Raw genomic sequence first — 12,436 nt, forward strand, 5'->3', positions numbered from 1 at the left:
GTGGATCCGTCTGGCTGCGCGTGTGTGCGGTGTGCATGTGTGTGCGATGTGCGTGTGCGTGTGTGCCGGAGCTCAGCGTTTCTGAGGGAGGAGAGGGAAGGAAGAGAACGTGGGAATGTGGCTTTCTCCTCTGTGTGGCACGCTCCCTGGCTGACTTTTCCGACACAGTGAGACACAGAGAGGGAGAAAGAGAGGAGTACGGGCAAATAAATCATAAATAATCCCGCTTTATTGCATCCTGATTTTCCCTTATCGGAAACCATTCATGTTTGCAGTTGCTGAGGTTATTGAGGGTCGTAAAAAACGTATTCGATCTAATCAAGAAAGATGAAAAACAAAAGCAATACTGTACAACCCGCAAGTATGGGAGGATTCCCGTCCCGGAGATAAATCTCATAGCCACGCAAAACGCACGAATATTGGAAATTTAACAGAGTGCCTTAAAAATATCAAATTAAATGTAGGCAGTGGTAACATGCATGTTAACAATTTCTCTTATGATAGATGGTTCAAATTAACTTCCAGGAAAATGCATTAATGTTGCCTTTGAAGGCTCTGGTCCGAGCCTCTGAGAACACTGCCCCCCTTTTATTATTGTAACCTGCAAGAGGGAAACATATAAACACCCAGGACAGCAGGTAATGGGGGGAAATAAAAACAAAGCCAGAAAGGACGCTGGTGGGGAACAGAGCTGCTAAACTGGGTCTCGGGCCTTGCCCACTGTGAGTAGGGTTAGCTGCCGGTTTACCACCATTATTGGCGCTATTGTTTTTAATTCCTCCATTCAGAGAACAAATAAACCATCCTAATAAATCTATCCTAGAGGCAGGACCTCCAAAGGCCAAATTAAAACCACTCTTGAGCAGAGATGGCAAAACCCCTTTCCCAAGGCCTCGTTGAACAGTAAGCAGTGGTATAATCTATCAATATTTCCTGGCTTTCATGCGTGAAGAATCATATTTACATTGTATTAAAATGACTCTTAAATTTGCACAATATTGTAATGTAGCAAATGTAGTATTAATATCGATCTGAACAGCAGATAATTTGTTTAAACAAGAGCATCTCATTTGTATGCAGGGTGGCCTGAGCTGTGGACTTGGACTGCCCCCCTTTTACTTTCAGTGCAAATGCAGGTCTGCTAGTGGGAGAGGGAGTTATTCTTTGCAAGAGGATAAAGTGCGAACCTTAAAACAAATGGAAGATTTATTGAATAGCCTCCTCGGTGTTTGAATGCATTTTATCTTAATAAGTCTTCTTGATGGAAACGTGTTTTTCAAAAGTGACAAAGAGCCTGGGAAGCAGCGACCCGGCTGCTTTAGCTCTGGCAGGCCTGGGGCCTGTCTGGCTCTCCACTACCCAGCTCTTTAGCCAAATTAATCAGGAAGCAAGCCAGTGTCGGGGAAGCTGGGGTTTTAAAATCTCATCCAGTGAGGTGTCTTGAAGCAGAAATGTGACTTGGAGCTGGACAGAGGTCTTCTCAAGAAAAGTCTCCCTCCCTTTTCCTTGTCCCCCCCCCCTAAGGTTCTTTGAACCCCCTTGACTTTTCTGATCTCCTGCCCTTTCCCAGAGAGAGGCAAGGACTGTGCAGGCTGTAAGGAAGACTGTGGAATTATTCATGCTTTCCTTTCAACTTTCCACCCTAAAATGTCCCTGTGAAAAGTGTTCCTTTAAAAAAAAGTTTTCACAAAGATATTTCTTAAACCAAGTCTTCAAGGTGTAAGGGAGGCCGAGAAGTGAACAATAACATTATTTTGTTGGAAAAATTGCAAGAAGAATATCTGAAAGTGGAAATAGAGCTGTCAGTAGTAATTCACCCCCCTCATCCATACAACACATTTCCACTTTTGACTAAACTTGTTTTGATTGCTAGCCAGAAGGGAATTCATGGGAAGCCTTCTCAAAGTCATCCAACTTTTAAGCAAACTTTGAATGATGGAAAAGACAGTTTTAGACATATTGTCCAACGAGGTTTACTCCGGATAAGTATTTGAAGCTGGCACGGGGGTTCCCTGTGGTGGTTTTCACATTTGGCCTCCGGATGGTATGTTTAATCCTTAATATTCTGGACAGTATCCAAGGACTAGGTCATGACCTGAACTTACTTTTTTAAAAAAATTCATTAATTCATACACCTAAATATTCTCTCAGATAAATGAGACTTTCCCCGAAAGGAGCCTTCTAGTTAACATAAATACAAGAAATCCATTTTCAGCACAATAATAACTTTGATTTCTAGTTATGGCAGCTGATTGCATCTATATTTCCTGAACACTAAACTCTTCTGAAGGCACAACATGAAATACATTCTCTGCACTACAAAGGCTAAGCTGGGAGGGCCTGAGCGGTAATGGTTATTTATTTACATAATTTCTTTTCCAGATACTGTAGAAGAAATATTGAGGTTTCCCACATTGACACTACCATATAAAAAGCGAGACATGGGTTTTGCACATTCTGCCTCCTTTTCTTATCTGGGTATAACTCATGGAGTGTAAATATGTACTGCATCACACCCCCTGCTCACCTAGTTTCGCTACCACACCAGACGATTGATCTGAGAGCTCATACTGTCTGTCAGTCCACAGTTGGGGGAATTCTGTTGCAGAAATATCCAAAGTAGGAATGAATATCTAGAGTGGGAAACCAAGCCCAAATTAGGGCTCCTGCCCGAGGGAGGCTACAGGGCTGGCCGGATGGCACTTTGCAGCGGGGCCCAGCTACAGGCATTCTGCCTTCAGAGGAGGAAAGAACTCGATGCAGCCAACACAGGGCCCAGGCATGCCTTTCCTGGGCTTCTCTCCCTTGGAGTAGCCTAGCTGGGGGAAGGGTAGTGACCTTGCACCCTGGGGGCCCTAAGTGTAAATATCAGATAAATATTTTACAAACCTGAGGAGACTCCATATGGTCTTTTTTTTAAAAAAAAAAAAAAAAAAACCTGCTGGGGTATCAGTGGGTCCCTTTCATACTGCATTCTCTGAGGCTGAGAGGGATCCTGTGGCATAAGGGGCAGAGAATGCATGTCAAACAAGATATATGTAAATAAGAGTCTGCGTGGTGGTCATTCAGCAGGACTAGGTTAGGAAGCAAAGCCAAGGGCAGACCCTCAGGGTCCCCTCTCTAAGCATGGAAGCCCCAAACTGTTCCTGCCCTCATCCTGCTAGCCATAAAATCTCACTGACTTCCCAGGTCAGGCTAGTGTGACTGCACCCAAATGGCTGGCTAGAGTAATTAGACATCTGAGAGGAACCCAATCTGGATCTGGGGTCAAAGGAGACCTGCCTCAGAAGTTCCTGAATTATCACTAGTTTTATTTGTATTTTTGCTCAAGGCCATAGCCTTGTAGATGAAGGTGTTAGAATGCTTTACAAATCCCAGTTCTTGAAATGGAGACATAAAGCTCAGAAACTCAGCAGACCCAGGTTTCGCTTTGAATCATTTGCTGTGTCTTCTCAGGGTCACACTTATCCATTCACAATTATACAGTGTCCTTTTGGGGGCATTGCCATGCATGAATTTCTTTCCAGATCTATATATTAGCAAACTCTGCCTTTGATCTCTAGTCGACCTCCTGACTGGCTAAGGGCTCCTCTGTGATCTTCCTGTTTTTAAAATATTTATTATTAATACAGGAAACAACATGGGTGTTTGAACCAAGAGAGGAAGCCTTCACTTCATTCCTCTGATTCCACCTTCCCCTCCATTTGCTTGCCTCTAGTTAGTTGATACAGTATAAACTGCTGTCTTGAAATAGTTTTAGTAGACCAAGAAGAGCCCTTGGTTGATGTGAGATTAAACACACAGGTTATGAGATGTTTCCTTGGGTACAGGTCCTGCCACAGCAAGCCTATCTCCCCAAATCCCCCCTCAACTCCCCACCTCCCAGTTCTGAAGCAGCTGCCTCCAGTCCAGCTTTGTGTCTGATCGCTGAAGTTGTCTCCTTTTCTGCAGCCTGGAGTAACTGAGCCATATTCCTTCTGATTATCATACAGCTTACAGAGATGTGACCAATTTTCAATTACGTGATCTAAGGCACAGATAGAAGTGTTCACCCTGGCTGAGGATTTGCTGCAGAGCTCTTGCTTGCATAGAGAGTGGATCGCAAATCCTCTATTGCCAAAGCAGGAGCTTGATCTGATGCCAGGCCCTGCCAGCCTATGATTTCTTACCCCCTCGCATGTGTCTATTCACTATACAATCTAGGTTCTCCTTGAGGTTTCTGCTTGGGGTCATTTAGGTTTGAGAGGGGGACTCCAAGAAGCATTTTAGAACTGCCTTCCAGGCTGCATATTTAGTCAGGGCTCCTGAACACCCCAAAACCAGGGGCAGAAGGGGCAGAAATCCTCCCTTTAATGAGCACAGCGGAAAAGATGCTCCCCTGAAGGTGGAGGACAGGTTGCTGTGTACAGCAAACATGGCTCCAGCATCGTACATTATTTAATCCAAAGGTGAAAGAGGAGAAACAAAGGGACTGGAGAGGTTGCTGCCTCTTCAAGTGTGTGCCTGTCTCTCCAGCTCCCCAGGCCTGGTGGGAGTTTGATTTGTTTGTATTTGTGTTGGGGGCCGGGGGAAGGAAATAGTGAAGAAGGAGTAGGGAGGCATGGCAGGGAGGATTTCTTTTCTTCTTCCTTCTATTTCTATTTTTTCCCCTTGGCTCCTTAAAAGAAAAAAAAAATAAAATGAACGGCTTGCTGTTTGTGACTTTGCTGTCCGCTGACCTAACCGTGTGCCCCCTCCCCTTGTCTCTCCTTCCGGTGGCTGCTTGGGCAGATGCCTGTGGCCTGTCGGACGCCGCCCACATCGAGAGCCTGCAGGAGAAGTCGCAGTGCGCGCTGGAGGAGTACGTGAGGAGCCAGTACCCTAACCAGCCCAGCCGCTTCGGCAAACTGCTACTACGACTGCCCTCGCTGCGCACCGTATCCTCCTCGGTCATCGAGCAGCTCTTCTTCGTCCGTTTGGTAGGTAAAACCCCCATCGAAACTCTCATCCGCGATATGTTACTGTCTGGGAGCAGCTTCAACTGGCCTTACATGTCTATCCAGTGCTCCTAGACCTTGGGCGCTTCCCACCTGCCCCCACCCCCTAGAGACTCACAGGACCGGCGGGGGGCCGTGGACTCCAATGCCGCGGGGACACCAGGCGGCCGATGCAGGGTGCGGTGGGCCGGGCAGCGGGGAGGAGGGCCAGGGCGACAGGAGCAGCCCACCGTGCAGAAATGCAACCCGAGCTGCAAACCAGGAGAAAAAGAGACTCTTTTTAGTGTCAGATCTGTGGACACGTTGGAAAGGAAAGGAAAAAGACCTTGTGTCTGATGAGAAAAAGAAAAAAATTTGGAAGAGAGGACCATGAAAATTTTAATAAAACAGAAGGAGACTAACGGACCTTCCAGGATTTATTGTGGACAGATGTGGATATATTCTGTACAGAAAACACACATGGAAGTGGACCGAATCCTATGTAGAAACACACACACACGCACACACACACACACACACACATTGTTATTCATTTTGTAAAATATTAGTCTTTATTTTCATTTTTTTGTAAAATTTAAACATCGTATGCACATAAAAAAGAAACAAGAATTAGGGGAAAATAACATTTTCCAAATAATTATTAAAAAAATTGTCCTGTGTCTATGTATCTATATCTGTTTTGTATTTTTTTCTGGTTCCAAACCAGATTTCCTGTGATTCTATACTAATAATTTTTGATATAACCCTTTGCTTCTTATAATGAGTGCGATATATGTTGTCGAGGCTGTTCTTCAAGAATTAAAATTGAAGTGAAAATTTAAACAAAAAATAAAAGAATTTAGCAAAACCCACGTGTCTGGTTGCTTGACAGATGTCATCAGTGCAAGAGAACCCTCCAATTAATTTCCACTCCGATTATTATTAGAATGGCGGGGTGAGGGGGAAAACTTTTAAGGTCCATTACCAAGTTGGCTAGATTTATTTCCTAAAAGCAAGCAGCTGCTTTGGTTTTGTAAATGTGGAAGGCCAGGCTCTGCGTGGGACAGAGTGGGGGGGGGGTGGCAGGGCACTTCGGTGCCGGCAGCAGCCACTGTGACCTTGTAGGTGGTGGGCAGCCAGCACGCAGCTGGCCAGGAGGCTGGAGCAGGCCCGGTCCCTCGGGGTTGAGTCTCTGCGCTGCCTGTTTCAGTATCTGCAGGTGGGAACTTGCCTGGCTGGAGAGGATGGAGCCCTGACAGTGGGGGGGTTCAGCATGGAGAGGGCCACTCTGACACCTCTGCGTCTCATCTGTGACTGGAGGGTCAGCCTCTTCCCAGCTCTGGGAGAGAAAGCTGGGGATTCAGCTGCGAGCCCTGGCTTTGCTCCTCCTGCGGTCCGCTACATCTGGCTACAGTTTGCCCTTCACTCCAGACCCTGTCACAGGGGTTTCCCGGGAGGGCCCTCTAGCTCTGTGGGGCATCTGGAAGGGCCCCACTGTGGCACTTAGGAGTGTGGACCTGGAACCTGGGAGTCCAGCAGCTGGGCTGGAGCAGATTCTTTCCAGAAGCGGTGTGTGAGTCTTAGTGGCCCTTTCAGGGTAGCAACCCCCTGCTGACGTCTCCCCTTTGGTGTGTGTGTGGGTCTGCTCTCTGTAGCAGCTTTCGGAGCATGAATGTTTTATAGGATCCAAGTTGGCACTGTGAGAACATATATTGCCAAGGGAGCTTTTTCTTAACATATTAATAAAGCCAGGTCTTTTAAAATAACACCTCTTCACCTCTTCCCTCACCTTCTCCCCCAGCCCCAAACAGGCACGGATGAGGCAAGAGCTTTACTTTCTGAAGGCAGTGGCAAAGTTTTGCTCTCAATTTGCCGTCTAGAAGTCTCCAGGTGGCCTCACCCCTTTAAAAATGCATGAACAAGCTCCAATCCACCTAAGGTTTTAATATTCTGGGGCCAGAGCAGCCCGGCAATGCCACCGCTTTCTGTGAAGAAGACCCTGCAGGTCCGCCTGGGGACCGGCCCGAGCCCTAGGGCAGCTAGACGGATAGGGTATGTGGGGTGTGGAGCCCCTGGGGCCCTCCTCCCTTCCAGCAGGTCCCACCCGGCCCTGGGCCTCGTCCTTTGCACCACACCCAGGGGCAATGATTTTGGGTCTAGGCTGACTGCTTTGCAGGTTGGGCACCCAAGGCAGGAGGAGCGTGGGAAGAACTCGTATTTAACCACTGACTGCCCCCCAGGAAGTCTCAGGGAGCCTTCCCGGGAGTGGGGGGATTAGGGTGGGCTGGGCTGCTGCGGGGGGCTGCTGAAGGGAGCCGAGCTGCCTCCAAGCACTCACCGATCTTTCCTACCTTTCTTGAAATGAGATGTAAATATATTCATTACAGTGTGATCCCTCTGATGAAAACAGATAAACATTTTCGTAGGTCAGAAACGTATTTTTCAATTAATTTCAATATGGAGGCCCAAGCGTAAGGCACCCAAAGTGGGATTGGCCAGGAAGCCGAGGCCCAGGGTGTAGGAAGCACTTGTTCCAGGGCTCAGAGTTGACAGTGCTACCTTGTCTCTTGCTCAACTGCCTACAGCCTGGGGAATCCCAGTGACCTTTCTAAGCCTGGGCCTAAGCTGGAGGGGTGGGGGTGGGGGGTGACCAGCACAGCCTAGGAAGAAAAGCAGGCCTTCCTGTGGCCTCACAGACTCCCTCACAGGTTTGGTCTAGGAACCAGGAGGCCCTGGGGACGAGCAAGAGATGCTCAGAGGCCATTTCTGGGATTTGCGGGCAGTGGGTTTCTCCTCCGCTGTCTCCTTGGTGGCTGGGGTAGTCCCCGCCTGCATTAAACACAGAGAGACAGTCATCTTCAGAGCTCTGTGCGTCTCAGCCAGAGAGAAGGAGCCTTCCCAGGGGCCATGTGGACGCCCCTGCAGAGCAGGACAGGCTGTCCGCAACCTGAGGCTTTCCATTCTCAGAGCGCGCAGTTGGGCCCCATGAATCTGCTCGGGCTAAGGGAAGGTTTACGAACTGAGACAGGCATCTAAGCCACCGGGTGAAGCTTCCGACAAACAGGAAGCGTCGTCTCCGCTCCCGGCCATCTAAAATCTCCTTGGCCGGGCTTACCAGTGGCCATGGCGGGGGAGCTAAGGGCCGAGCGGCCCGGGGGCCCCTCGCAGTGTGGAGCAACAGCCCACTAGAGGCCGGGGTGCCCCCTCAGGATCCCGTGCCACCTCAGACCCTTGGAGCCGCTGGGCAGAAGGCCACGTGGAGCAGGTGGGAGTCTCCTCTGCCTGGGTGGCTGCCCGGAGGCCCCTGAGCACTGAGCCACCTTAGAGCCAAGCGCCAGGGGGAGCCCTGGAACCCAGGTGTGAGGCCGCAGGCAGGTGTAGCCCAGAAAGTCCGCTGGAGGACTCAGGAGAGTGGGGCTGGGTGAACTGGGCGGGGTAGAACCGACGGGCACCCCCAGGGTCAGAGGAAACCCATGTTAACAGTTGGAGAGTGTCCCACACAAGGTGACTTCCCTCTGGAAATTACCTGTGACATATGAAAGTCAAACGTTGAGAATTTTAGGGGCTTTGAAGTCGGTTTAAACTACTTTAGCCACAAACTTTGCTGAAAGCACCAAAAAAGGCTGTCTTGGGACTTGCTCTCCTCCGGCAATTTCTATGGACTATAGCTGCGCCTCATCTGCCGCGGAGGGACAAGGACTGGCGCAAAGGACTTAAAATATGACCTTTGCCCCGACATGCACATCCCAACCTGCGGCCAGGCCTGGCGGAAGCCCGGGGGTGGGGATCGGCCTCCCTCCCGGCCACCAGGACCACCTTGGGCTTCCGGAACTCTGCACCTCGGTCGGTTCAGGCGCCTGGTCTCTGGCAGCCGCAAAGGGTCTCCGTCCGCTCCTGGAAGCCCCTCCGCCCAACTTTGCGCTCAGAGGCGCTGGGGATCTGGAGGCCCCTGCACCCAAGCCTACCTGAGCCCGTCTGCTTGGAGTGTGCAAAAGTTTATTTTTAAAAAATCCTGCTTCTCCTCCTCCGCTCGTAGGCAGTCCTTGTATCTCCTACAGCGGCAGAATCACCTCGTAAGCTCCTCGATTCCTCAGAACAAATCACCTGAATGTCTCTGCAATGGGAAACCGTGAAGGAGCGTGGGGAGGGGATTCAGGGAAACACAAGTGGGAACTAATAAAACTCTTGTTAGAGGGCCTGCTCAGGATTCGTGGCGTCACTGGGCCTTTTACTTGGAAAGCCAAAGAGTTGTATTCCTAAATGAGTTAAAGACCCATTTACCTCTGTCGTGTTCTATTCATCAAGCCACAAGTTGAGAGTTCCTAACATGAAACTATTTGTTTGCTTACACAACCAGCTGGGCGCAATTTCACGTCTGAGATATCTATCTGAAAGCGCCTCTCATTTATTATCTCTCCTTGTCAGCGAATCCATTTTCCAGCTCTCCCTCCCCCCGCCTTTGGACTTTATTTATTTATTTATTTATTTATGGTGGGACTTCTTTGCCTGGGAGAACCTGGGTCTGGAAGGCTCCCAGGGGAGCGGCCGCTCCCTACGCGGTTTCCGCTGCGCCCAGGGCGCGTGGACCAGGGGCCCGTGGAGACGAGCTCGCCGCCACCGCTGACCCCCAGCGGCCGGCAGGCCAGGGTGTGGGGCGGGCAGCGGGCGGGCCCGGCCGGATACAGCTGAGCTGCCTTTCTCCCTAGATGTTCTCCGTGCTATCTCTCCCAGAGTAAGCCACAACCACCTGTGCGAGGAGGGGGTGGGAGGAGGCCGGGAGGGGAGCTCAGGAGCCTCTCCCCGAGTTAGGGGGCCGAGATACCGATTTGAGAGATGCTTTCACAAAGCCTCACCTAGTCCCGCGGGGCCAATCTCTCCTCCTGGGCCGGAGCGCAGAGTGAGTAACCAAGATGTAAATAGTTGCGTGATGGGTTGGGGGAGGGGGCAGCGCATTTATTGTGTGCGCTGAGGGGAGAAGGCTGCACGTGGTTTCAGTTTTGAAGCACAAAGAAATAACGTGCAATGCAGAAGAGAGGTTTATGAATGTAACTGAGGGGAAAGAAAACAATGAACACGGTGCGAGGTTGCACACTCGACTGGCCACCCCTCGCCTTCTCTTCCACCCCAATTTTGAGAAATCCGGATCATGTGAATAGAGTAGGTCTAGGCAGTTGGATCGGGCTGACAAGGGAACCCCTGATGGAGGTCACAGTGATGGGTGGATAATGTGTCTATCCATCTCCTAGTCTGCTAAGGCCTCCTCCAACCAAGCTGATAGAAAGAGATCAAATCCCCCCCAGTCCAACGTATAAAATAGCCCCAGTTGTAAAGATGGAAAGGAGAAGGGGTGTCTGTAAGGGAGGGGAGGGAAAAAAGAGAGAGAACAAGGGATTTCTTTAAGAGAGACCAGGCTGGTCTCCGCAAGCTATCCTATTGTGTTGATTTAGGAAGACATTTGCTGTATATAACGCTTAAGGCTGAAAATATCATTGCGCAGCCAGATAAATAAAGCGTTGGCCCAACGGTGGCGTCAGCGATCGATCTCTGGGCTCAGAGGAAAAAGGAGAGAGGCAGGGTCATGCGCAAGCCTCTGTCTGTGTGCTTGTCAGTCGGCATGCACGAGCCTGAGTGTGTGTGAACGTCAGGGTGTACGGGAGAGAACCGAGTCTTCAGCTGGCCAAGAGGCTCATTAGCATTCCTAACCCATGGACCTGCACTGACAACTAACAGAGATATCCCGCTCACCACCAGGCCTCCTCTCCTTTTGTCTTCAGATCTGGAGGAGAAAAAGATTTCTCGGTGGAAGCTGAAGCCTGAACTTCCATGTGGTTGTTGGAGATTCTGGGTATAAAAAAAAAAAAAAAAAAAAAAAAGAAAAGGACGTGCCAGGATCTCGCCTGATCTTTTACTCTGCTTTTAAAAACTTCCCTCCTAAAAAAAGAAACTTTTTTTGCTTTTCTCTCTCAAAGTGTAATATGCTTGTTGAAACTCCAAGCTTAAATGAGACAGAAAATCCTCTGAAAATATTTTGCCTTTTCTCCTTGTTGACACGCAGAGAGGTGGATGTTTATATGTTTGGCTCACATACACATGTAAAGCCGGTACTTTTAGTTAAGGATTTCTAGAATATAGCAACCAGGGGTTGTTTGAGCTTTTTGTTTCTCTTCTTTCTTTGCCTTGCTTTTGTTTTTTGTTACGATAAAATTCCTTTTTATTTTTCATAATAAATGCCCTGCTTCTTACTTTATCAGTCTGTTGTTTAAATAAACTACAACTTTCAAAATTAAAGGCTCTAGTTTTGTATTAACCATCAGAAATAAGCAGTTTTAGAGACCTCCACTATTCTAAGAAACATTTAAAAATAATATTCATTCATGCAGTTTTAATCACCTTACACCTATCTGGGGGAAAATGTCTTTTCACCATATCTCACAGGGATAAATATGTATCCACTTTGCTCTCCTAGATCCTGTGCCTTGATCGCCATCAAACGAGGCAGATAGTTTTACACTGGAGTGTACAAATTATCCCATGTTGACAGATGTTTGTCACTTAGTAACTTCTTTCCAAGTTTTTCCCCCTCCCCTAAGCCTTCTTTCTAGCTTGCTTTGTTATTTTAAAATATGCATGTCTCTCACTGGAATGCCAGTCACGAGTGCAAACTTTGTGTCCAACCTCCCACATGAAATGATCCTTTTAGAGGGAACTCGATATGTCTCAATCTGCACTTAACTCAAAGCCTCTGAGTACGGGCCACTCACTCACTGGTCCTGGCTCCTAAATAACTCAGCAGAAACGAGTTTCCAACTAAAAATCCCCTCGAATGTCTCCCAGGGAAGAAATGTAGCTCCTATAATTAAAGGAGGCAACGGCCAGAGGGGGAATGCAGCCGGCAGCCAAAAAAAAAAAAGTAAGAGTTTTATTTATTTGCTGATTGAACTTGTGTTGTCATGACCAGCAGGTTTATCCACACTGGAAGTGCTGGAGGTTTGTACTGTGTGTGCACAAGAGGGAGTGGTGGAGAGGATGGGGAAGGGGAAGGATGACATGGAATAAGAAGAATGAAAGTGAGAAGGACAACTTTGGGAAAGAGAATATGATCTGTGGGACAATGTAGGGAAATTTCTTTGCACAGGATTTGAGTAAAACCTTTTAGTGAGGAATATGGGAGGGGGGATGCTCAGAGGAGATGAGGGGGTAATTATAGTAAATTCTTGAATGCAGGGTATCATCAGGAAAAGGAGGACTCTTAACTGTTTTCCCTAGAAAAGTAATGTGACAGCAGGAAAATTATTAGCTGTGCTGTGTGTGGCGGTTTGGGTATGTGGGGGGTGGAATTATGAAGAGAGGAATCAGAGGGAAGGGAAGAAGTTCCAGGACTCCAAGCAGAAGTGTCAGGGAGCCAGAAGCCCTCCACCCCCCTTGGCAAAAGTTGCCTAGTAGGTGTGGATGTGAAATCTTCTCTAGAAGACATCATCTTT

The 12,436-nt window shown here is 48.5% G+C and overlaps 1 protein-coding gene across 1 annotated transcript in view; it reads left to right on the top strand.

The window, feature by feature from the left end:
* NR2F1 (nuclear receptor subfamily 2 group F member 1) overlaps positions 1-5,823 on the top strand; it is a 7,370-nt gene extending 1,547 nt beyond the window's left edge. Inside the window, exon 3 of the mRNA XM_024746943.1 lies at positions 4,771-5,823. Coding sequence (XP_024602711.1) covers positions 4,771-5,051 — 281 coding nt within the window. The 3' untranslated portion in view covers positions 5,052-5,823. The remainder of the gene's footprint in view (positions 1-4,770) is intronic.
* The last annotated feature ends 6,613 nt before the right edge of the window (positions 5,824-12,436 follow it).

Source organism: Neophocaena asiaeorientalis, unplaced genomic scaffold, assembly GCF_003031525.2.
Source record: "Neophocaena asiaeorientalis asiaeorientalis breed wild unplaced genomic scaffold, Neophocaena_asiaeorientalis_V1.1 scaffold550, whole genome shotgun sequence".
Classification (NCBI taxonomy): domain Eukaryota; kingdom Metazoa; phylum Chordata; class Mammalia; order Artiodactyla; family Phocoenidae; genus Neophocaena; species Neophocaena asiaeorientalis.